At 42.8% G+C, this 20,719-nt stretch overlaps 1 protein-coding gene across 1 annotated transcript in view; it reads right to left on the bottom strand.

Annotated features, from left to right (window-relative positions):
- neb (nebulin) overlaps positions 1 to 20,719 on the bottom strand; it is a gene marked incomplete at its 5' end in the record, with an annotated part of 61,993 nt that overhangs the window by 36,347 nt on the left and 4,927 nt on the right. The window contains 54 exons of the mRNA XM_079733093.1: positions 105 to 212; positions 338 to 442; positions 634 to 837; positions 935 to 1,246; positions 1,338 to 1,445; positions 1,532 to 1,636; positions 1,784 to 1,987; positions 2,079 to 2,390; positions 2,483 to 2,590; positions 2,686 to 2,790; positions 2,956 to 3,159; positions 3,255 to 3,566; positions 3,658 to 3,765; positions 3,861 to 3,965; positions 4,131 to 4,334; positions 4,426 to 4,737; positions 4,831 to 4,938; positions 5,047 to 5,151; positions 5,246 to 5,452; positions 5,838 to 6,149; positions 6,262 to 6,369; positions 6,519 to 6,623; positions 6,728 to 6,934; positions 7,813 to 8,124; positions 8,253 to 8,360; positions 8,520 to 8,624; positions 8,718 to 8,924; positions 9,110 to 9,421; positions 9,968 to 10,075; positions 10,171 to 10,275; positions 10,399 to 10,605; positions 10,854 to 11,165; positions 11,296 to 11,403; positions 11,563 to 11,667; positions 11,761 to 11,967; positions 12,310 to 12,621; positions 12,871 to 12,978; positions 13,084 to 13,188; positions 13,278 to 13,376; positions 13,503 to 13,610; positions 13,808 to 14,005; positions 14,572 to 14,685; positions 14,776 to 14,883; positions 15,008 to 15,112; positions 15,574 to 15,672; positions 15,791 to 15,895; positions 15,999 to 16,106; positions 16,220 to 16,321; positions 17,105 to 17,221; positions 17,901 to 18,008; positions 18,142 to 18,246; positions 18,757 to 18,861; positions 19,586 to 19,690; positions 20,316 to 20,420. Coding sequence (XP_079589219.1) covers positions 105 to 212; positions 338 to 442; positions 634 to 837; positions 935 to 1,246; positions 1,338 to 1,445; positions 1,532 to 1,636; positions 1,784 to 1,987; positions 2,079 to 2,390; positions 2,483 to 2,590; positions 2,686 to 2,790; positions 2,956 to 3,159; positions 3,255 to 3,566; positions 3,658 to 3,765; positions 3,861 to 3,965; positions 4,131 to 4,334; positions 4,426 to 4,737; positions 4,831 to 4,938; positions 5,047 to 5,151; positions 5,246 to 5,452; positions 5,838 to 6,149; positions 6,262 to 6,369; positions 6,519 to 6,623; positions 6,728 to 6,934; positions 7,813 to 8,124; positions 8,253 to 8,360; positions 8,520 to 8,624; positions 8,718 to 8,924; positions 9,110 to 9,421; positions 9,968 to 10,075; positions 10,171 to 10,275; positions 10,399 to 10,605; positions 10,854 to 11,165; positions 11,296 to 11,403; positions 11,563 to 11,667; positions 11,761 to 11,967; positions 12,310 to 12,621; positions 12,871 to 12,978; positions 13,084 to 13,188; positions 13,278 to 13,376; positions 13,503 to 13,610; positions 13,808 to 14,005; positions 14,572 to 14,685; positions 14,776 to 14,883; positions 15,008 to 15,112; positions 15,574 to 15,672; positions 15,791 to 15,895; positions 15,999 to 16,106; positions 16,220 to 16,321; positions 17,105 to 17,221; positions 17,901 to 18,008; positions 18,142 to 18,246; positions 18,757 to 18,861; positions 19,586 to 19,690; positions 20,316 to 20,420 — 8,580 coding nt within the window. The remainder of the gene's footprint in view (positions 1 to 104; positions 213 to 337; positions 443 to 633; positions 838 to 934; positions 1,247 to 1,337; positions 1,446 to 1,531; positions 1,637 to 1,783; positions 1,988 to 2,078; positions 2,391 to 2,482; positions 2,591 to 2,685; positions 2,791 to 2,955; positions 3,160 to 3,254; positions 3,567 to 3,657; positions 3,766 to 3,860; positions 3,966 to 4,130; positions 4,335 to 4,425; positions 4,738 to 4,830; positions 4,939 to 5,046; positions 5,152 to 5,245; positions 5,453 to 5,837; positions 6,150 to 6,261; positions 6,370 to 6,518; positions 6,624 to 6,727; positions 6,935 to 7,812; positions 8,125 to 8,252; positions 8,361 to 8,519; positions 8,625 to 8,717; positions 8,925 to 9,109; positions 9,422 to 9,967; positions 10,076 to 10,170; positions 10,276 to 10,398; positions 10,606 to 10,853; positions 11,166 to 11,295; positions 11,404 to 11,562; positions 11,668 to 11,760; positions 11,968 to 12,309; positions 12,622 to 12,870; positions 12,979 to 13,083; positions 13,189 to 13,277; positions 13,377 to 13,502; positions 13,611 to 13,807; positions 14,006 to 14,571; positions 14,686 to 14,775; positions 14,884 to 15,007; positions 15,113 to 15,573; positions 15,673 to 15,790; positions 15,896 to 15,998; positions 16,107 to 16,219; positions 16,322 to 17,104; positions 17,222 to 17,900; positions 18,009 to 18,141; positions 18,247 to 18,756; positions 18,862 to 19,585; positions 19,691 to 20,315; positions 20,421 to 20,719) is intronic.

Raw genomic sequence — 20,719 nt, 5'->3', positions numbered from 1 at the left:
ATTCACAGAGAAAATGTTGAAAAAGTTACGACCAAGTATGAATCGAATGTAAAAGATGATGATTCATCTGTCCGTTCATGTTCTGAATATGTCATCTAACTTACATCACTGATGATGTTTCTAGAGTTTTTGGCACTCTTCACAGAGATGGCGTCACCAGGCAGGTAATAGCCCTTCTTGATGGTATCCTCATAGCCTTGCTTGTATTTTTTCTGAAAAGAAAGACAAACATTTCAGCACTTCGCATTGATCAAGTCACCCGTGGAATGTGGTGAAATTGCTGTTGAAGCAACACAGCAACTACTTGTGAATAGTGTTAGTTAAAGAGGAAACTCACATTGCTCATGTTGATAGCGTTCTGCTGGGACAGGATGATCTCTGGGGTTTCAGAAGTGATGTGCAGCTTGGTCTTGTCCTTCTCCCAGGCCTCAGTGTACAAACGCTGGAACGAAACCACACCAAATGGAACATCAGCATTTTATAATAGCCTTCTACAGGATGATTATCCAAGATGATGAGTAATCTTCCAAACAATATTGATTATATATTAAGTGGACTAAGTGCAAAATGCTGACAACTGTACATCTTTGCATCTAGAGGATAGTTCAAGATTTATTGCCGAAAAGTGCCTACCTGGTTCATGGTCAAGGCGTTGTTCTTTGCTAGAACAATATCCATGGCGTCAAGTGGGCTGGTGAATTTGTGGGAACTGGCGGGCTGGCGATATTTCCTTTCACTCAGGATCTCTCCAGCTTTCTTTGTCTTCTCCACGTCAAGCGAGCCAATCGGGACCCATCCCATGCCTTGTAGCCACTTCAGGTCAGCTTTGTAAACAGCCTATGACCAACCAAATTTGTTTAAATAATAGTTGACAAATTGAGTGTCAATAATATGAAACAACGGAAACAATGAATAAGGAGGTATAATGACTTACATCACTCTGGATGTCATACACGTGTCTGGCATGAACGACATCAGTGGAGTCGGGCAGGCAGGTCCAGTTGTGCAGGCGGGTGATGTAATTGGCATGGTTGACCTGGATCTGGTTCTTCTTGGCCAGTTCAAAGGCCATCATGTCGACTGGCAGATTGAACTTGGTCTTGGATTTGTTGAAGTCCTTTTTGTACAGAGCATCACTGGCAATCCTGGCTGAGTTCAGAGCCAGCACAAGCAGAGGGTCGTCCTCGACGCATCGAGCACCAATATGGTGGCCAGTCTGCTTGCGGTATCCTGTCTTATACTTGTACTGAAAAAATATGAAGCACAAATGATGAATGTTACATCAAGTCATTAAAGCATTATTATTATACTTATTAAATTTATGACCAACAACTTACATCGCTGATAATGTTCCTTTGAGCCCTGGCTGCAATAATAGAAATGGCATCATTGCGCAGGTCATAGCCCTTCTTCTTGGACTCTTCATTGGCCTCCTTGTATTTTTTCTGCAAATAGAGAATAGACATTGTTTATACCCTTTGTATATTCTGTGAAGGAGCACTATTATTCAAAACGAAGTTTAGCGACTCACGATGCTGTAGTTGGCCCTGTTGGCTTTAGCCAGAACGACATCCATGGCATCGGGCATGATGTGGATGTTGGATTTCTCCTTATCCCAGGCTTCATGGTAGGCTTTCTATGAAGACAAAAACAGGAGGCTACTTTGAAAGTGTAAAGTATGCAAATCTCTTCTTTAAAGATGTAGTAATCCACTATTATATCATAATTTATGATTCAATATTTTGTAATTCTTGATTAAGACAAACCAAATTTCACAACATACCTTGTTCGTAATCTGAGCATTGGCTTTAGCCAACACTAAGGGCATTGCATCACATTTGGAGGTGAACTTGTAGTTGCTGGGATGCTTGCGATACAGATGTTCACTCAGGATCTCACCAGCCTTCTTTGCTTTCTCAACATCTAATGAACCTATGGGCACCCACCCAATACCCTGCATCAGCTTCTGATCTTCCTTGTAGTAATTCTGGAAGGAAATCATTCAAAGTTGATCAACACAGGTATAAAAAAAGGTCAATTTATTGGCATATGTGGAATGGGAGCAAAATCCTACATACATCACTCTGGATCTCATACGCTTTTCTGGCGTTAACAACATCATTGGAGTCGGGCAGGCAGGTCCAGTTGTGCAGGCGGGTGATGTAATTGGCATGGTTGACCTGGATCTGGTTCTTCTTGGCCAGTTCAAAGGCCATCATGTCTACTGGCAGATTGAACTTGGTCTTGGACTTGTTGAAGTCCTTCCTGTAAAGAGCATCACTGGCAATCCTGGCTGAGTTCAGAGCCAGCACGAGCAGAGGGTCGTCCTCGACGCAGCGAGCACCAATATGGTGACCCACCTGCTTGCGGTATCCTGCCTTATATTTGTACTGAAAGAAAATATGAAGCACAAACCAATGTAAATTGGTACACCAAGTGATTAAAGCAATATTATTTACAAGAGTGACCGACAACAGCTTACGTCGCTGATAATGTTCCTTTGAGCCCTGGCTGCAATAATAGAAATGGCATCATTGCGCAGGTCATAGCCCTTCTTCTTGGCCAACTCATTGGCCTCCTTGTATCTTTTCTGCAAAATACAGACAATACATTGTTAATACCCTTTGTAGATTCCGTGAAGGAGCCCTATTATACTTTTTATCTTTTTAAAGACAATTTGCTTACGATGCTGTAGTTTGCCCTGTTGGCTTTGGCCAGAACGACATCCATGGCATCAGGCATGATGTGGATGTTGGACTTCTCCTTATCCCAGGCATCATGGTAGGCTTTCTATGAAGACAAAAATGTACAGGATAATTATTTTAAACGGTTGAACTATGCAAATGTGTACTTCAAAGGATGTTGGAGGCCATTGTCACACCATAATATATGTTTTAATATTGAGTTATTCTTGATTAAGGCCATCAGTAGAGTGAACCAAATTTCACCACATACCTTGTTAGTGATCTGAGCATTGGCTTTAGCCAACACTAAGGGCATTGCATCACATTTGGAGGTGAACTTGTAGTTGCTGGGATGCTTGCGATACAGGGGTTCACTCAGGATCTCACCGGCCTTCTTTGCTTTCTCAACATCTAATGAACCTATGGGCACCCACCCAATACCCTGCATCAGTTTCTGATCTTCCTTGTAGCAATTCTGAAAAGAAATCATCAAAGTTGATTAACACATACGTATTAAAACGTCAATACTGTATATTGACACATGTGGAATGGGAAAGAAATCCTACATACATCACTCTGGATCTCATACGCTTTTCTGGCGTTGACAACATCATTGGAGTCGGGCAGGCAGGTCCAGTTGTGCAGGCGGGTGATGTAATTGGCATGGTTGACCTGGATCTGGTTCTTCTTGGCCAGTTCAAAGGCCATCATGTCTACTGGCAGATTGAACTTGGTCTTGGACTTGTTGAAGTCCTTCCTGTAAAGAGCATCACTGGCAATCCTGGCTGAGTTCAGAGCCAGCATGAGCAGAGGGTCGTCCTCGACGCAGCGAGCACCAATATGGTGACCAGTCTGCTTACGGTATCCTGCTTTATACTTGTACTGAAAGAAAATATGAAGCACAAACCATGTTTATTGGTACACCAAGTGATTGAAGCAATATCATTTACAAGAGTGACCGACAACAGCTTACGTCGCTGATAATGTTCCTTTGAGCCCTGGCTGCAATAATAGAAATGGCATCGTTGCGCAGGTCATAGCCCTTCTTCTTGGCCAACTCATTGGCCTCCTTGTATCTTTTCTGCAAAATACAGACAATACATTGTTAATGCCCTTTGTACATTCCGTGAAGGAGCCCTTTAATACTTTTTATCTTTTTAAAGACTATGTGCTTACAATGCTGTAGTTTGCCCTGTTGGCTTTAGCCAGAACGACATCCATGGCATCAGGCATGATGTGGATGTTGGACTTCTCCTTATCCCAGGCATCATGGTAGGCTTTCTATGCAGACAAAAATGTACAGGATAATAAATTTAAACGGGTGAACTATACAAATGTGTACTTCAAAGGACGTTGAAGGCCATTGTCATACCATAATATATGTTTTAATATTGAGTTATTCTTGATTTAGACCATCAGTTTAGTGAACCAAATTTCACTACATACCTTGTTAGTGATCTGAGCATTGGCTTTAGCCAACACTAAGGGCATTGCATCACATTTGGAGGTGAATTTGTAGTTGCTGGGATGCTTGCGATACAGGTGTTCACTCAGGATCTCACCGGCCTTCTTTGCTTTCTCAACATCTAATGAACCTATGGGCACCCACCCAATACCCTGCATCAGCTTCTGATCTTCCTTGTAGCAATTCTGAAAATAAATCATTCAAAGTTGATAAACACATATTTATAAAAAAGTCTATATATTGGCATATGTGGAATGGGAAAGAAATCCTACATACATCACTTTGGATCTCATATGCTTTTCTGGCGTTGACAACATCATTGGAGTCGGGCAGGCAGGTCCAGTTGTGCAGGCGGGTGATGTAATTGGCATGGTTGACTTGGATCTGGTTCTTCTTGGCCAGTTCAAAGGCCATCATGTCTACTGGCAGATTGAACTTGGTCTTGGATTTGTTGAAGTCCTTCCTGTAAAGAGCGTCACTGGCAATCCTGGCTGAGTTCAGAGCCAGCATGAGCAGAGGGTCGTCCTCGACGCAGCGAGCACCAATATGGTGACCCACCTGCTTGCGGTATCCTGCCTTGTACTTGTACTGAAGTCAAAATAAAGAAATAATCATCAGAATGAGTACATCAAATAATGTATAATACAGTAGTTCAGTATGAAAATCCCCAAATAACCTTACATCACTGGCAATGGTAGTGCAGTTTTTGGCGGCCAGGATTGCGATAGCGTCTTTGCGGATATTGTGACCCTTCTTCTTGGACAGCTCATTGTCCAGCTTGTAAAGTTTCTGAAGAGGAAAGAATCATAAGCATTTCTTTGAAATCGTTTTTTTTCAGAACGTAGGATCTGTTTCGGAATGAAGAAGTGGGGGTGGATCAGAAGATGGGGTTTGTACCTCGCTGTAGTTTTTCTTGTTTGCTTTTGCCAAGACAACATCCATAGCGTCAGGCATGATGTGGATTTTGGTCTTGTCCGTGTCCCAGGCTTTAGTATAGGATTGCTGAAAAGGAAACCACAAGGTCGTTAGTGAGGTTATTTCCTGATGATAGAATATTCATTAATGTGTAATCAACACAATATAATGCAAGCAATACCTTATTCATGATTTGGTTGTTAGCAGTGGCCAGAGTGAGGTCCATGGAGAACATGTCCTTAGTAAACTTCAGGTTACTCGGGTGCTGACGGTACAGCTTCTCACTTTGAATCTTCCCAGCGATCTTCGCTTTCTCAACATCCAATGAGCCAATAGGAATCCATCCGATTCCTTTGCAGTAGGATTCATAGTCTGATTTATACTGGTTCTATAGGAGATTAACAGATAAACAATATGATACATTTTCAATGGATATAGTCTTTGTGACCAGCACGTCATCAATCTATCCAAAATCTTCCCAAACAGATACTGAAACTTAAGAGACACATTTTTACTGGGGAAATATGAATACAAAATATATGTAGGTGGTACAACACAGGTAGAATACAGCTACAGTATGATCTGTAGTTGCATTTTAGGTACAAACAAATCTTCCTATTATTTGGTCCTGCACTTGATGTTTGCAAAATGCTTTTAGTCTACAATCTACAGTCTACAGTCTAGACTAGGCTTTTCTTGTTAAGGAGAAGAGATATCTCAAGACTTCACGTTTGAAGACAAAAAAAAAAGAAGACAAAGGGAATCATACGTACATCGCTGATGTTGACCTGCATATTGCGGGCCAGCACCAGGTTCATGGCATCAGGCAGGAGACTGTAGTGGTGCTGGATCTTTCTGTACCCAGCATAGGTTTGAGCCTTGGATGCGTCCTTGGCATGCACCAGGCTCATCATGTCTACTGGGGAGTGGAACTTCAGCTTAGACTTTTCGTAGTCCTTCTTGTAGTTCTTCTCACTCTGCTGCTTGGCTAGTTGCATGTAGTGCACCAGCAGGGGGTCGTCCTGGATACAGCGGAAGCCAACGTGGTGGCCTCTGGCTTTCTCATAATCCAGTTTGTACTTATACTGCAGCAGGACAGGATTACATTGTTATCCACAGGCACTGGCTGACATGTACAATTTATTGCATCCGATAGTAACTAGTCCAATGTGATACGGCAAGGTACACTTCACTTACATCGCTAGCAATTTTGGTGCCCAATTTGGCAGCCACAATAGGGATGGCATCTCCTTTGAGGTTATATCCCTTTTTAGCCATCTCCATGACTCCAGCCTTATAAAGTTTCTGCAAAAGATAAAAAGGATTGAATATGTGAATCCATCAATTTAAGCATTTGGTTAGATCTGTTAGATAAGCGTAGTTATAAAGACTATTAATATGTAGGCACTAACTCATAGTAAGAACTGTACAGTATTATTGTTTGATTGCCTTACATCGCTCATGGTGATTGCGTTGGCCTTGGCCAGCACAATCTCAGGTGAATCTGGCATCACGTGGATAGTACGCTTGTCCTTCTCCCAAGCAGAAGTGTATGCTTGCTGCAAATACAGGGAACAAGAAGGGTCAATGATGAATCACACTAAAAGACAGCTGAAACAAAACAGTGTATTTAAAATTTCCATCTAGCGTGACAATGCTTAACCTTGTTCATTATCTTGTTGTTGGCAGTGGCCAGTTCCAAGTCCATGGAGTCCATCAGCTTGCTGAACTTGAAGGTAGAGGGATGAGTGCGGTACTTGTTTTCACTCTGGATCTCGCCGCCAATCTTAGCCGTCTCCACCCCAATTGAGCCGATGGGGACCCAGCCAGTGCCTCTGACGTAGTTGTTCCACTCTGACTTGTATTCACACTGCAAACAAAACAAAGAGAACAATGTAGAGTTCCGCTGGGAATCAAGCTTAACCTGATGTCTAATTAGGCGTTGTCCTAAAGTGTACTGATTCTCTTTTTTTATTTTTTGTCCTTTTATGTCGAAACCTGTTGTTATATTTCGCCTTTACACTGTATCGTGCAAATTGCACATAGAATGTTGAGATTTTTGTGAAACAAATAGAAACAAAAGCAAATGTGCTCATTCACTCAAGCTTGATTTCCTGTTGAAGAGTTACTTCCATATGCCCAATCATTTTCCATCCCTGACTCAGGATACCATACTCCATCCATCCACCAAGTATATTAATAGATTCTGTTTTTACCACTTTATCTAGTGTGGGAACTAGACAAATCGGATGACTTCTTTTTCTTTTTGACTATTCTCTCTGGCATATGTGTCTGACCCCCATCCCTTTCAGACAGATTTCCAGCAGAACTGGCCGGGGTTAGTCCAATCCCAAACGTTTATTTATTATGGGGTGGATTTGATATATTCAGCGTACAGAAGAAGATGCATTGTTAATGGTTGCATTTCCATTAACAACTAAGATGGCTGCCACTGACTCATTTCATTGATCTGATTGATTGGAGGTGATACAATTACATCTGATTCCATTTTGGTTTGCACGCTTTGATAACCTTGGAAATCAAAAGTTAAGTCAGATGATTTTCGCATTTTCAAATTGGTAAGGCAAATCGATAAAGACAGGCTTTTAATATGAATGATCTAATCATTCATATTTAAGAATGTTATATTTATTTTTTAGCAAACATTTAATTTTACAGATCTACTTAGTAATAATATATTTGAAGGATTTCTTTGGTCATGACAGTTTTTTCATATTTTCAACTCACGTCACTGGCATCGGTGTTCATTTTGCGGGCCAGAACCAGGTTCATGGCATCAGGCATTAGACTGTAGTGGTGCTGGATCTTTCTGTACCCAGCATAGGTTTGAGCCTTGGATGCCTCCTTGGCATGCACCAGGCTCATCATGTCTACTGGGGAGTGGTACTTCAGCTTAGCCTTTTCGTAGTCCTTCTTGTAGTTCTTCTCGCTCTGCATCTTGGCCACTTGCATGTAGTGCACCAGCAGGGGGTCGTCCTTGATGTTACGGAAGCCAACGTGGTGGCCCCTAGCCTTCTCATAGTCCAGCTTGTACTTGTACTAGAGAAGTTAGCATTAAGAAATAGCAGTGTCATCATCTGCAAACTATAACGTAAAATGTGAAACCAGGGGCTTAAGCAGATGAATAATCATGACTGATTTGATACACTCAGGTGAATTTCACTTACGTCGCTAGCAATTTTGGTGCCCAATTTGGCAGCCACAATAGGGATGGCATCTCCTTTGAGGTTATATCCCTTTTTGGCCATCTCCATGACTCCAGCCTTATAAAGTTTCTGGAACACAGATCAAAGTGAGAGAATCAGTATACAGAACTTGTTTCTATAGTCACAGGAATCAGAGGCACTAAAATGTAGGTGAATATGTGTAATATATATTTGTTGATGAAATCCATGGCAGGCATTTTGGTGTAGTTTATAGTAGTATTTCCTTACATCACTCATGGTGATGGCGTTGGCCTTGGCCAGCACAATCTCAGGTGAATCTGGCATCACATGGATAGTACGCTTGTCCTTCTCCCAAGCTGAAGTGTATGCTTGCTGTAGACACAAACAAACACATGATTATCATGAACAACACGGGTTGGGATGATGCTGTGAAAACCAATACTCTTTATTCATAAGCCCCTGCACCTTGTTCATTATCTTGTTGTTGGCAGTGGCCAGTTCCAAGTCCATGGAGTCCATCAGCTTGCTGAACTTGAAGGTAGAGGGATGTGTGCGGTACTTGTTTTCACTCTGGATCTCGCCACCAATCTTAGCCGTCTCTACCCCAATTGAGCCGATGGGGACCCAGCCAGTGCCTCTGACGTAGTTGTTCCACTCTGACTTGTATTCACACTGCAAACGAAATAAAGAAAACATTGTGGGGTTCTTAATGACCAGGGCTTTATTTTTCTTGACCCCAAGGCCTACCCTCTACGACTTGGATTGTTTTGTTTGTTTAGTAGACTTTTTTTTTTTATCAATATGTAATAACATTCCATTTCATCAACAACATTGTATTTGCTGTATTTTCAACTCACGTCACTGGCGTCGGTGTTCATTTTGCGGGCCAGAACCAGGTTCATGGCATCAGGCATGAGATTGTAATTGTGCTCAATCTTCCTGTATCCAGCATAGGTTTGAGCCTTGGATGCCTCCTTGGCATGCACCAGGCTCATCATGTCTACTGGGGAGTGGTACTTCAGCTTAGCCTTTTCGTAGTCCTTCTTGTAGTTCTTCTCGCTCTGCATCTTGGCCACTTGCATGTAGTGCACCAGCAGGGGGTCGTCCTTGATGCTACGGAAGCCCACGTGGTGGCCCCTGGCCTTCTCATAGGCCTTCTTGTATTGGATCTAAACCAAAGCCAGAGACAATTCGTCAATCTCAAACAATAATTAAGAACACATATTTGTATAAATATAGAGCGTGTCAAATGCTTAAGTCGCAACCAAGTCATCACATCCTATTCAAAGCTGCTGTAGGTAGGAGGTGAGAGATGTAAAGTGACAGCAGAGAAGAGCAAAAGAGAGCAAGATATAGAAATTACACCAGCCCAAAAGAATTCCCCGTCCCTCTCTGTTCCCTTCCTCCATATGTTGCATTCATGCACCTGTGGTGTAGCTATGACAATGCAGCAGGCATGTGATCGATATGGAAGATAGAATTCCCAAACCAATGAGGGAAGAGATGCCCTAATTGGCAGAAATAAGCCAGGTGTGATCTAAAATCAAAGTTGTCTCACACAGGCAGGTCCAGTCAATTAGAACAGATATTCGGCCAGATCATTTCAATCACTTATAGCTGATGGCTGGCTATGATATTTCTAACAAATGTCACTATAGCTTTTAAATCTTACCTACAGCACCTTAAACATGATATATTTTTTAGTGTGTACTCACGTCACTGGCAATGTGCCTGCCTTGCTTGGCATGGAGGATAGAGATGGCATCAGGTCTCATGTCATACCCCTTGGCGATATGTTCTATCCACTTCTGCTTGTAGTGAGACTGGAGACAAAAGATCAAAGAAGATCAGGCAATGTTCTGGTGGCAGAATACATTTAGGGGTGTGTGTCGTTGTTAGGATTCTACCATTGATGTACCTTGCTCATAGTCTGGGCATTGAATTTGGCCTGGATGAACTCAGGGGCATCCGCTGGCAGATGGTAAGTGTGCATGAACTTCTCCCCAGAGGCTTTGTACGCAGCCTTAATAAAGAGAAAGTTCAGTAAAAATCAGAACATGATGATGGACTTCCATAACATTATTTCAACAGCCATTCACTTAACAATATAAAAACTCTGGAAAAATACAGAGAAAGATGCTGAGACCTGATCAATTATCTTTGAATTGGCCAGGGCCAGAACCATATCCATAGAGTCAGTCTTGCTGGTGAACTTGAAAGAGCTGGGGTGCTGGCGGTAACCATGTTCCGCCAGTGCTGAATTGGCAGTCTTGGCCAACTCTACGTCAATGGAGCCAATAGGAACCCAGCCTGTTCCTTTGTAAAGGTTGTTGTACTCTGACTTGTATTCATTCTGAAGGCGTAGAAAGATAGAGTTAGAGTCAGAGGTAGAAAGAGAGCAGATGCAATTTGAATAAAGCATAGCCTTTGTGATGTCCTTCATAATAACAAAAGTAGATAGTCATTGTTTTATATAATCAAGTCATTTTTTTATAGATTCATATTTCAGCGTTAATTACTTTTTTAATTTTTATTGACCACAGCAATTTTGCAAATCAAATTGTAACATAGGAACTCAAACATATGGCAGCTTAGACCTACGTCGCTCTGGATGTCCTGCATTTTACGACACAGCTGCAGCTGCATGTTATCGGGGAGCAGGAAGTAGGTGTGGGGGATCTTCCTGTACCCAGCATAGGTTTGAGCCTTGGATGCCTCCTTGGCATGCACCAGGCTCATCATGTCTACTGGGGAGTGGTACTTCAGCTTAGCCTTTTCGTAGTCCTTCTTGTAGTTCTTCTCGCTCTGCATCTTGGCCACTTGCATGTAGTGCACCAGCAGGGGGTCGTCCTTGATGTTACGGAAGCCAACGTGGTGGCCCCTAGCCTTCTCATAGTCCAGCTTGTACTTGTACTAGAGAAATAAGCATTAAGAAATAGCATGTCATCATCTGCAAACGATAATATATGATGTAAAAAGTGGGGGTTAAGTAGATAAATAACCATTACTGGTTTGATACACTGATACACTGCAATTCACTTACGTTGCTAGCAATTTTGGTGCCCAACTTGGCAGCCACAATAGGAATAGCATCTCCTTTGAGGTGATATCCCTTATTCGCCATTTCCGAAACGCCAGCCTTATACAGTTTCTGGAAGACAGATCAAAGAGAGAGAACCGTTTACGGAACTTGTTTTTCTAGTCACAGGATACAGAGGAACTAAATAAAGATTCATATGTGTATTATATATTTGCTGATACAGAATCCATGGCAGGCATTTTGGTGTAGTTTATAGTAGTATTCCCTTACGTCGCTCATGGTGATGGCGTTGGCCTTGGCCAGCACAATCTCAGGTGAATCTGGCATCACGTGGATGGTACGCTTGTCCTTCTCCCAAGCCGAAGTATATGCTTGCTGTAGAAACAAACAAACACATGATTTTCATGAACAATATGGGGTGGGTTGATGCTCTGAAAACCAATACTCTATATTCATAAGCCCCTGCACCTTGTTCATTATCTTGTTGTTGGCGGTGGCCAGTTCCAAGTCCATTGAGTTCATCAGCTTGCTGAACTTGAAGGTAGAGGGATGGGTGCGGTACTTGTGTTCACTCTGGATCTGGCCGCCAATCTTAGCCGTCTCTACCCCAATTGAGCCGATGGGGACCCAGCCAGTGCCTCTGACGCAGTTGTTCCAATCTGACTTGTATTCACACTGCAAACAAAATAAAGAAAACATTGTGGGGTTAGGCAGGGAAATAAGTAACTTTACTTATAAGGACAGACAATATGTATAACTGTGAGAATGACATATCTAAAGTACAGGTAGAGACAAACATTGATTCCTTAATGACCAGAGCTTTATTGTCCCTGACCCCAAGGCCTACCCTCTATGTATTGGATTGTTTGGTTGATGTGTATTCATTTATTTATTTTATTAGTATGAAATAACATCCTATCTCATCAAGGAAACATCACACACACTCCATGGTATATGTTTAAGAATATCTTAGTGATTATTTTGATAATCATTGTTTTTTCTGTATTTTCGACTCACGTCACTGGCGTCGGTGTTCATTTTGCGGGCCAGAACCAGGTTCATGGCATCAGGCATTAGACTGTAGTGGTGCTGGATCTTTCTGTACCCAGCATAGGTTTGAGCTTTGGAGGCCTGCTTGGCATGCACCAGGCTCATCATGTCTACTGGGGAGTGGTACTTCAGCTTAGCCTTGTGGTAGTCCTTCTTGTAGTTCTTCTCGCTCTGCATCTTGGCCACTTGCATGTAGTGCACCAGCAGGGGGTCGTCCTTGATGTTACGGAAGCCCACGTGGTGGCCCCTAGCCTTCTCATAGGCCTTCTTGTATTGGACCTGAATGTAAAATTGAAAAGTGCATCTCTCATGTTACTGGTTTTGTCAATGTCTGATTCAGTGGTGTACTGTAGCAGATATCCTCGAAGAGATACAGCATGTGAAACATTTGAAATTAGTGACAGAACATGTCTTGGTCTAGTGAGAAACGAGACAAACAACCGACATTGGACCTCCTGGGATCAATAAGGTGTTTCCTATCTTATCAAACCTTCAAGAATTTGCAGGTTTATTTTCTAGAACACTTACATCACTAGCTGCATGTCTTGCGGCCTTTGCGGCTTTGATGGAGATAGCATCAAGCTTCAAGTCATAGCCCTTGGCAATGGTCTCCTCCCAGTCCGCCTTGTAGTAGTTCTGCAATTGAGCGACATGGTCAATTAAATGTATTTGATTATTTATTCATTTAATCATTAAAAATCACTCACATGAACCTCATTGATAAATGGCCTGAACGCCTACCTTGCTGATGTTGTAGGAATTGGCTCTGGCCAATTGCAATTCAGGCATGTCAATTGGTAGAGAATACTTCTGATGGATCTCCTCCAGTCCTTTCTTGTAGAACAGCTATAGAGGACGCACACAGACAGACTAAGCAACCACCAAAAAGTCTGAGCGACCATCCTTAGAGAAACTGGTGGGACTGTGGGTCTTACGTCGCTCCTCTGAAGCTGGTTGACTCTGGCCTGCAGCATGACGGGGTGGTCGTCGATAGCAGTGAAGGGGACCGTGTCTGGGTGCTTCCTGTACTTTTTCTGTAAGAAAGAAAACAAGTCAAAATCAAAATAAAAGGCAATTAAAATTAGACGCATTTTAATTGGGTGCATTGATTGATTTGAGGGTTAAGTTTGGTGCCTTGAGTGAAGCTATGGAACACCGACCTCACTGAGAATCTCTCCAGCTTTCTTTGCCAGCTCCACATCCATTGAGCCGAAAGAAATCCAGGGACTACCCTTGGTGTATTGGTTGTACTCAGACTTGTACTCATTCTGTCATGAGAAAAAAATACATTTTATTAATAACAATGGTGGTGGTCATGCTGTTGGTCGTAGCATAAACCGTAAATGCATTGATTATTTATGGTCGGTAATAACTTAACGTTTCCCCGTGAAATAAATGACCAGATGGTAACACCTTCAAAATATATAAAGACCGACACAAAACGACTACAACTGCTGGTTCTTACGTCGCTCTGGATGCTGTTGGCCTTCTTGGCCAAGTCCAGCAGTATAGCATCGTGGGGCATGAGGTAGCGGCTGCTGACGTTCTTGTAGCCAGTCATGCTGGCGATGGCCTGGGACTTCTTGGCCAGTGTGACGGACATCATGTCCAACGAGGTGTGGTACTTGGTTTTGACCTTCTCATAGTCCTTGGTGTACTCGCGCTGCAGGGACATGGGTGCGGCGCGGGGGTGCAGGGGAAGAAGAAGGGGTAAGTGAGGTAAGCGTGCCGTCCGCCGTGTTTATGTGACCTTCAAAGTGTCAACAGCAGGGGCATAGGGATGATTTTAACATCGGGGGAGACACACATCGGAAACCTGACGGATCCGTTAATGGTTTGAAATACAGAAATATGTCATAAGTTAACTACACTGAAAAAATTCACAAATATATTTTATTCTACTGAAAAGATACATTTGTAAATGTAAAGGAAAACACATTTTGAATGGCAGTAATGAACTGATGAATATCAAATCAATTCTTTAATTGCACGCTCGATCATCCAGTTTTTTAGAATAAGAAGCGGTGACAAGACGCTGTGTTGCGCTTTCAAAATAAAATATTTTCTCCCCCTGGTATAATTTTTAGGTGGGACAAATGCGCCTGTCTCCAATATTGGAGGGGACACGTCCCCTCCTTCCCCCCCGGTTCCTACGCCCTTGGTCAACAGCGAATACAGCGCGTTGGTTTGTTTGTTTATGAGACGCAAAAAAGCATCAGGAGATCTTACATTGCTCACGATCTTGGCCACGTGGACGGAGTGTAGGATCTTGGGGTCGTCGTGGATGCTGAGGGCACCCACCATGCGGCCTCTGTTCTTCTCGTATTCCTTCTTGTATTTCACCTGGGGTGCGAAACCATGTCCAGGGGTTATTAAACACCCCAGACAGCACTCCAGTGAAGCCAGTGAATATGAGTGTCATTGTGTACTCACGTCACTGGCGATGTTTGTGTGAGCACGGGCTGCAAGGATCGAAATTGCATCACCCTTCACCTCAAACCGCTTGGCCTTTTCTTTTTCCCAATTGTACTTGTAGCAGTTCTGCAAAGAGACAATCGAAAAAAATTATGACATGGAAGGATTTTTTTCTAAATCCTAAACATGAGTATAAAGGAAATTAAGTGTTGGTCCAACTATAAGGGACACGAATAACTACTTTACTCACTTCACTCAAGTTGAAGGCGTTAACTCTGGACTGAATAAAGAAGGGATAATCCGCGGGCAGGGAATTCTTGGTCTTTGTCTGCTCATACTTGGCCTTGTAATTGATCTGCAAAAGAGCAAAAGGGTGGTATTTAGAAAATAAATGATTTATCAATAAAAGTCAAAAGCATTATTATTAAAAGAGTACTTGTAATACACTGGATGACCACTAGATGGCAGCAGAGTTTGGACTGGGCACTTCATCGCATATATATGTGTTACTGAGAACTGTGGGTTCCTCTGCGTAGCCAACCCCTCTCTGATGGCTGGGTTTATTCTTGGCCGACTGAGTTCATGCTGCTATTTATATTACAGAGAGTTGGCTCTCCAGTTTCCATGGTGTCCACAGAAAGACAGCTGGCCTTGGTGGTTGGATGGGCCCGTGGCCATGGCGTCTCCAATGCACATCTGATATGAACTCAGCTCGGGGGGACATATGTCCATAGGAAGAGCTTTCCCGTCTGCCCAATCCGGAAGATGTGTGTGAATTAATTTAAGAATGTCGGAAATGTAAAAGGGTGTACATACATCACTTAGCTGTATGGCGTTGAGGGCGGCCTGAACTTGAACTGGCGAATCCGTGACCTGCGTGAATTTCACCTTGTCCGGATGTTGACGGTACACTTTCTGCAAAACAAACCATCGAACATATTATTCTTAGTCTTCATTTTTTTTTAAATGTTTTCTATGTTATTTACTCTGTGACTTGGGGATGCCAATCACAGGGACAGGGGAAATGGCTCACATCTTTACACTGCGCAAGCTTCTTGTCGACTTCGTATTCGGGCGTGATGGTTTGAGGGAAGAAGCATCTCGTCTTGATGTCTTCATACTCAGCTTTGTAATTTTGCTGTGAGGTAAAAAAAGCCAGAAGCAAAGGTCAAGTAAGGGATTGGCTCTTAGCACAGTAGAATAATAGTAAATACAGCAAGGGGAGAAGCGAGTTGACTTGCCTCGCTCTTGAATTCCTCAACTTTCTGGCAATGGAGCATGTAGATGTCTTCATAGCTGCCGATATAGTGGCCTTGCACCTCATTCTTATACTTGTCTTGATAGTGTGTCTGAGGAGCAAAGGAAACAATGATATATATATATCAACAAAATATATGACAAGACATAAAAGAGAAGATCAGTGAAAAAGTGTAGAAAATAAAATAATACGTAAAACACTCACATCAGTGAATTTTTTGAGAACAGAATCCATCTTGAACTTTGGTGTGTCGCAGTAGTTGATGCTAAAACCTCTGGATTTCTCATAATTCTTCTTGTAAACTTTCTGCAAAAAGAAAAAATATTATATGTAGAAAATGTTGAAAGATATGAATACAAAGAATGCATAAATCCATTGAATTAATCATAAATCTATCGAATTATTTCAGAATCTGGCTAGTGTGGCATACATGTTTTTCATAACTATTAAACAACTATACGATAAAATGAAACAATAATAAGAAACTGATTTGCAAGCTTATTGAAGTATGTTACCTCACGTTTACCAGATTAAACATACTGACAGATAAGATCACCAGTATGCCACTCAGTGGCCAGGGTATTCACTATTTATAGTCAAGCAACGATATAATAAAATGTAATTCTGGTATACAACGTAACATACAAGCTTCACTCACATTTCATCCAATCAAGACTTGAATGGATCTTAAGAGATTCATGTTACAAAAGGTTGTAGTTTCAAAGAATACCTGACGTTTGTGTTTATATGTTTTTTAAGCTGAGGTAAACAGTCATTGAAAAACAGTGTCAACGACGTTGAAATGAACATGTCTAATCTGATATGTACAATGAAAGGACTCTATTTTCCCCCAAAGGAAATGTAAGGTTCACGCTTTGCGAACCCGGAAATGAACTGAACAAAATGCAACCGGAGCATTGCCCATTGTTTTAAAATGACTTAATAGTGTTTAAACTGTACGAAGAACACACTCCCGTAGATACTCAACACTGTGAACATGACATTTGTATGTACAAATATAAGATGTGCGTTCGTTTGGTTAAAGTTGAGGTGTTTTGTGCACTGCCGGCCCCCTCCATCTACACCTACGTCACTGAGGATTGTGCCGGCATATCTCAGCTGTCTGAGGAGGGGATTTTCTGTGGCAGGGAGCGTGTTGTAGTCAGACTTGTCTTTCGTCTTCTCGTAGTCCTTCCTGTATTTCACCTGTGGATGGAAACGAAAACCCAAAATGAAACAAACCAGTTTATAGTAATTATGAAGCTGTGGGTATGGTTTTGGGGGATGGGTGTGTGTGTGTGTGTGTGTGGGTGTGTGTATGTGTGCAGCCGTGTGTTTGTGTGCATGTGTGTGCGTGTGTGTGTGTGTGGGAGAGAGAAGGTGTGTCAGTGATGTGAAATGTCTATGACTCGCGTATTGACAGACTTTATGGAAGGCCAACGGATTATTTTCTCTTGCCAGAGTGACTCATGTCTTGATTGTGTGTAGGTGTGTGGGTGGCTCTACCTCAGGCCCAAGGCTCTACAGCACATGCCATGCCTGTATTCTTGAATACACTATCCAGGATCTGCTCTCTCTGCTATCCACAACTACTACAATACCCATTCCGGTTCTTTATCACGCCTACTGTAATAATCAGATGTTATAAGGTGGAATACGATGTCTCCGTCGAAACGCTGTGGGTACCACCACCACTAAGGACTACGCATTAAGTCCCTGCGTCAGAGCTAGCGCGTAGCGGCTGACTCACACCACGGGTTGCGGTGGGTCAGATCCCCTCCGTGGGTTCCTCCTTAGCGAGGTGTGTGTTAAGACACACGGATGATGCTGGTGTTAAAGTAAGAGTGGCGTGCGTAAGCGGGCAGTCATCGGAGGGCTTGCTCACCGAGCTGGCGCTGGTGCCGGCCTTCTTGTTCGTGTCGTAGACGGGCGTTTCCGTCTGCATGAAGTTGATTTGGTCTTTCGCCGCCTCCCAGTCTTGCGTGTATCTTCTCTGCACGTGGGAAAAACAAGGAGTACGGAAGAGTTGGAGACAAAACCAAATAATAATGCACAAAAAAATAGAAATGCAAAAAAATATTTTTGCAAATAATAATGATTAGCAATTATAAGAGTTGATATTTTACACTGCTAAGGTTCTCCATGGCCACCCTGGCCGTGGCCACATCGAAGTAGGGCGTCTCACACCATTGGCCCTTCACGTTCTTGTTGTAGTCCTCCTTGTACTTAAGCTGTAGATAATAGGGAGACAAACGGCACGACATGGACGTTACACAAGGAGAACTTAAAGCACAATAAGGTGACATCATGGAGGGATGGATGGCTGGGAATAGCATTCCCATGACTGGTTGCTATTGTTGTACTTGGCCGGCCGCTCTTTCTTTCCCTGTCCCCAATACTGATAATCTGACAGCAGGTGGTCATTCAGAGCCATCCGTCTCCCAGAAGCTGGCGGCTCCGACAATCTGACTCTCATTGTACTTCCCTTGTGTGTGTGTGTGTGTGTGTGTGTGTGTGTGCCCGTGTGAGGATGCATGTGTGTGAGTGTGAGTATGTGTGTGTGTGTTTGTTTCCATGTAAAAGGTACTTTGGCTGCAAATCCAGAGAAGTAAAATCCAAACTGTTTCCGGCAAGGCACAGTATCACACGCAAATCATCACTATCCGTATTTGCCCTATCTTTCCATCCCTCCTTGTGATGTCAAGGCTGTGTTGAAGGTGTTGGGGTTCATTAAGGCTCACGTCGCTGCGCTGGGTAAAAACTCTCTTGGCCAGCTCCATATCTGGGGGATCCGCCAGGGAGGTGAACTTCAGCTTGCGCTGATCATAGCCCTTCTTGTACTGAATCTGTAAGAAGCAGAACAGAAGGGGGGGGTCAAAACCTAGCTTTTTTAGCCCCGATCAAGGGTTGACCTTGGGTAGCCAGCGAAGCACAGAGATGGTGAGGCCCTGTATTAATAACTTATCGGTTTAATAACTCTGCCCGCCCCCTCCCTCATGACATTGGACCCACATCAGATGTTACATTAATTTGCCATAAAAGTGACCGTTGTTACTGACTGCTGGAAATAGACTGGTGAGTTGGAAATGGTCACATGTGTAGATGAGTCAGCACAGAAAACACAAAGCAGAAAAAAGAGCACTGTGACCACAAATGAGTGACGGTTGCCGAACAACATCGATGTCAGCCGAAACAGTGTGAGAGGAAACGCTTAAATGGTTTAAAAAAAAAGTACCGTAGAACCTGGAGGTGGTTTCTGTGACAAAAGTCCCACCAAAAAAACATTTCAGCTTATTTTGGTTGCAATGTTGTTGTTATAAATAACAGTAGAGTAAATATTAAATATTAAACAAAACAAAAAATATATATTTATATATAGGCTTACATATATTTATTTTTTATATTTTGTGATACATCCTTGTGCATACCAACAGTGCCAGATTTGAACGGCTTTGAGTCTAGAAATAGACTGATCCCTGTAGATACTGACCGAGGCCGGTGCTAGATTAGAACAGGGTTGGGTTAAGACATAGTCGGGGACATGGGGGGCTACCATTGGCCAATACTTACATCACTCAGGGCCTCCTGAGCCTTGGCCACCCTGCGAAGCTCGGGGCTGTCGCTGTAAGGGAGGAACGAGGCCTTCTCCAGGTCCCAGTCCTCAGTATACAGTTTCTGCACACAGAGACACCACACTCAGCATCGTATCGCATTGTGTCAACGGCATGTCAACGTCGTGTCATGCCACTGCCGTGCGTTGGTAGTTGGTGACAGCGGTGTTGCTTGCTAATCATTATTCATCAGAGGGGAGGGCTCTTTGTGTTTGCATTAGACGGTTTGGTGACGAATGGTGGCTTATGTAACACACCATTGGTTATTCATTCATGTTCTGCAAGGTAAATGTAAAGATATGGTAACATATCTATGCACCGTTAGGGGACGAATCACTAACAAATTAGCACTGGTTCTTGACCAATAACAATCGGTAGTGAAAAAACCTCAGTGGTGATATCTGTTACCTAGTAATACGATTTTATAGAAATATAGTATTGTTGAGCTAGTGTGAGGGTATTTCTACTAAGATATCACCATTTCAACATAACATTTAAATCTGTACACAATAATTGCTTTGACGCAATCAAAAGCACTGAAAAACCCACATCTTTGACTGTAATCTGTGAAGTAATTTCCGAGTTCAAGAGAAATGAGTGGAAATAAAACGAAGGAATAAATTCTCCCTGGTATGCGGCGATGTGTAGGGCCCCTATGTGTGACACGGCGCGCGTCACGGTTCCTCTACCTTGCTGTAGTTGGCAGCGTTCTTCACGGCCAGCACCAGCTCAGGGGCATCAGGGGGCAGCAGGTACCTGTCCTTCGTCTCGTCCCACTTCTGCCTGTACAGAACCTGAAGAGGAGGGAACGCGGGGCATCGTTACAGCTACAACAAAGTATAGAAAAATAAATCAACGGTATTAGCTATACACGCTTATGAAGTAGCGTTGTTAAATACTTTATTCCAATCAGTCAATTACGTTCCATGGGTGTGGCATTCATTTCGATGACACCTCTGCCTTGTACCAGTTCCAAATCAATTGACAGCACATCCAACGGTCAAACAGAACTACGGACCAGATGTTTGCATGAACACACAAACAAACGATATGCTCAAAGCGCCACAGAACAATATTTCCTTGCAGCTCATTA

This window comes from Pollachius pollachius (genome assembly GCF_949987615.1).
Source record: "Pollachius pollachius genome assembly, chromosome: 3".
NCBI lineage: Eukaryota > Metazoa > Chordata > Actinopteri > Gadiformes > Gadidae > Pollachius > Pollachius pollachius.
This window is presented reverse-complemented; position numbering and strand designations above follow the sequence as displayed.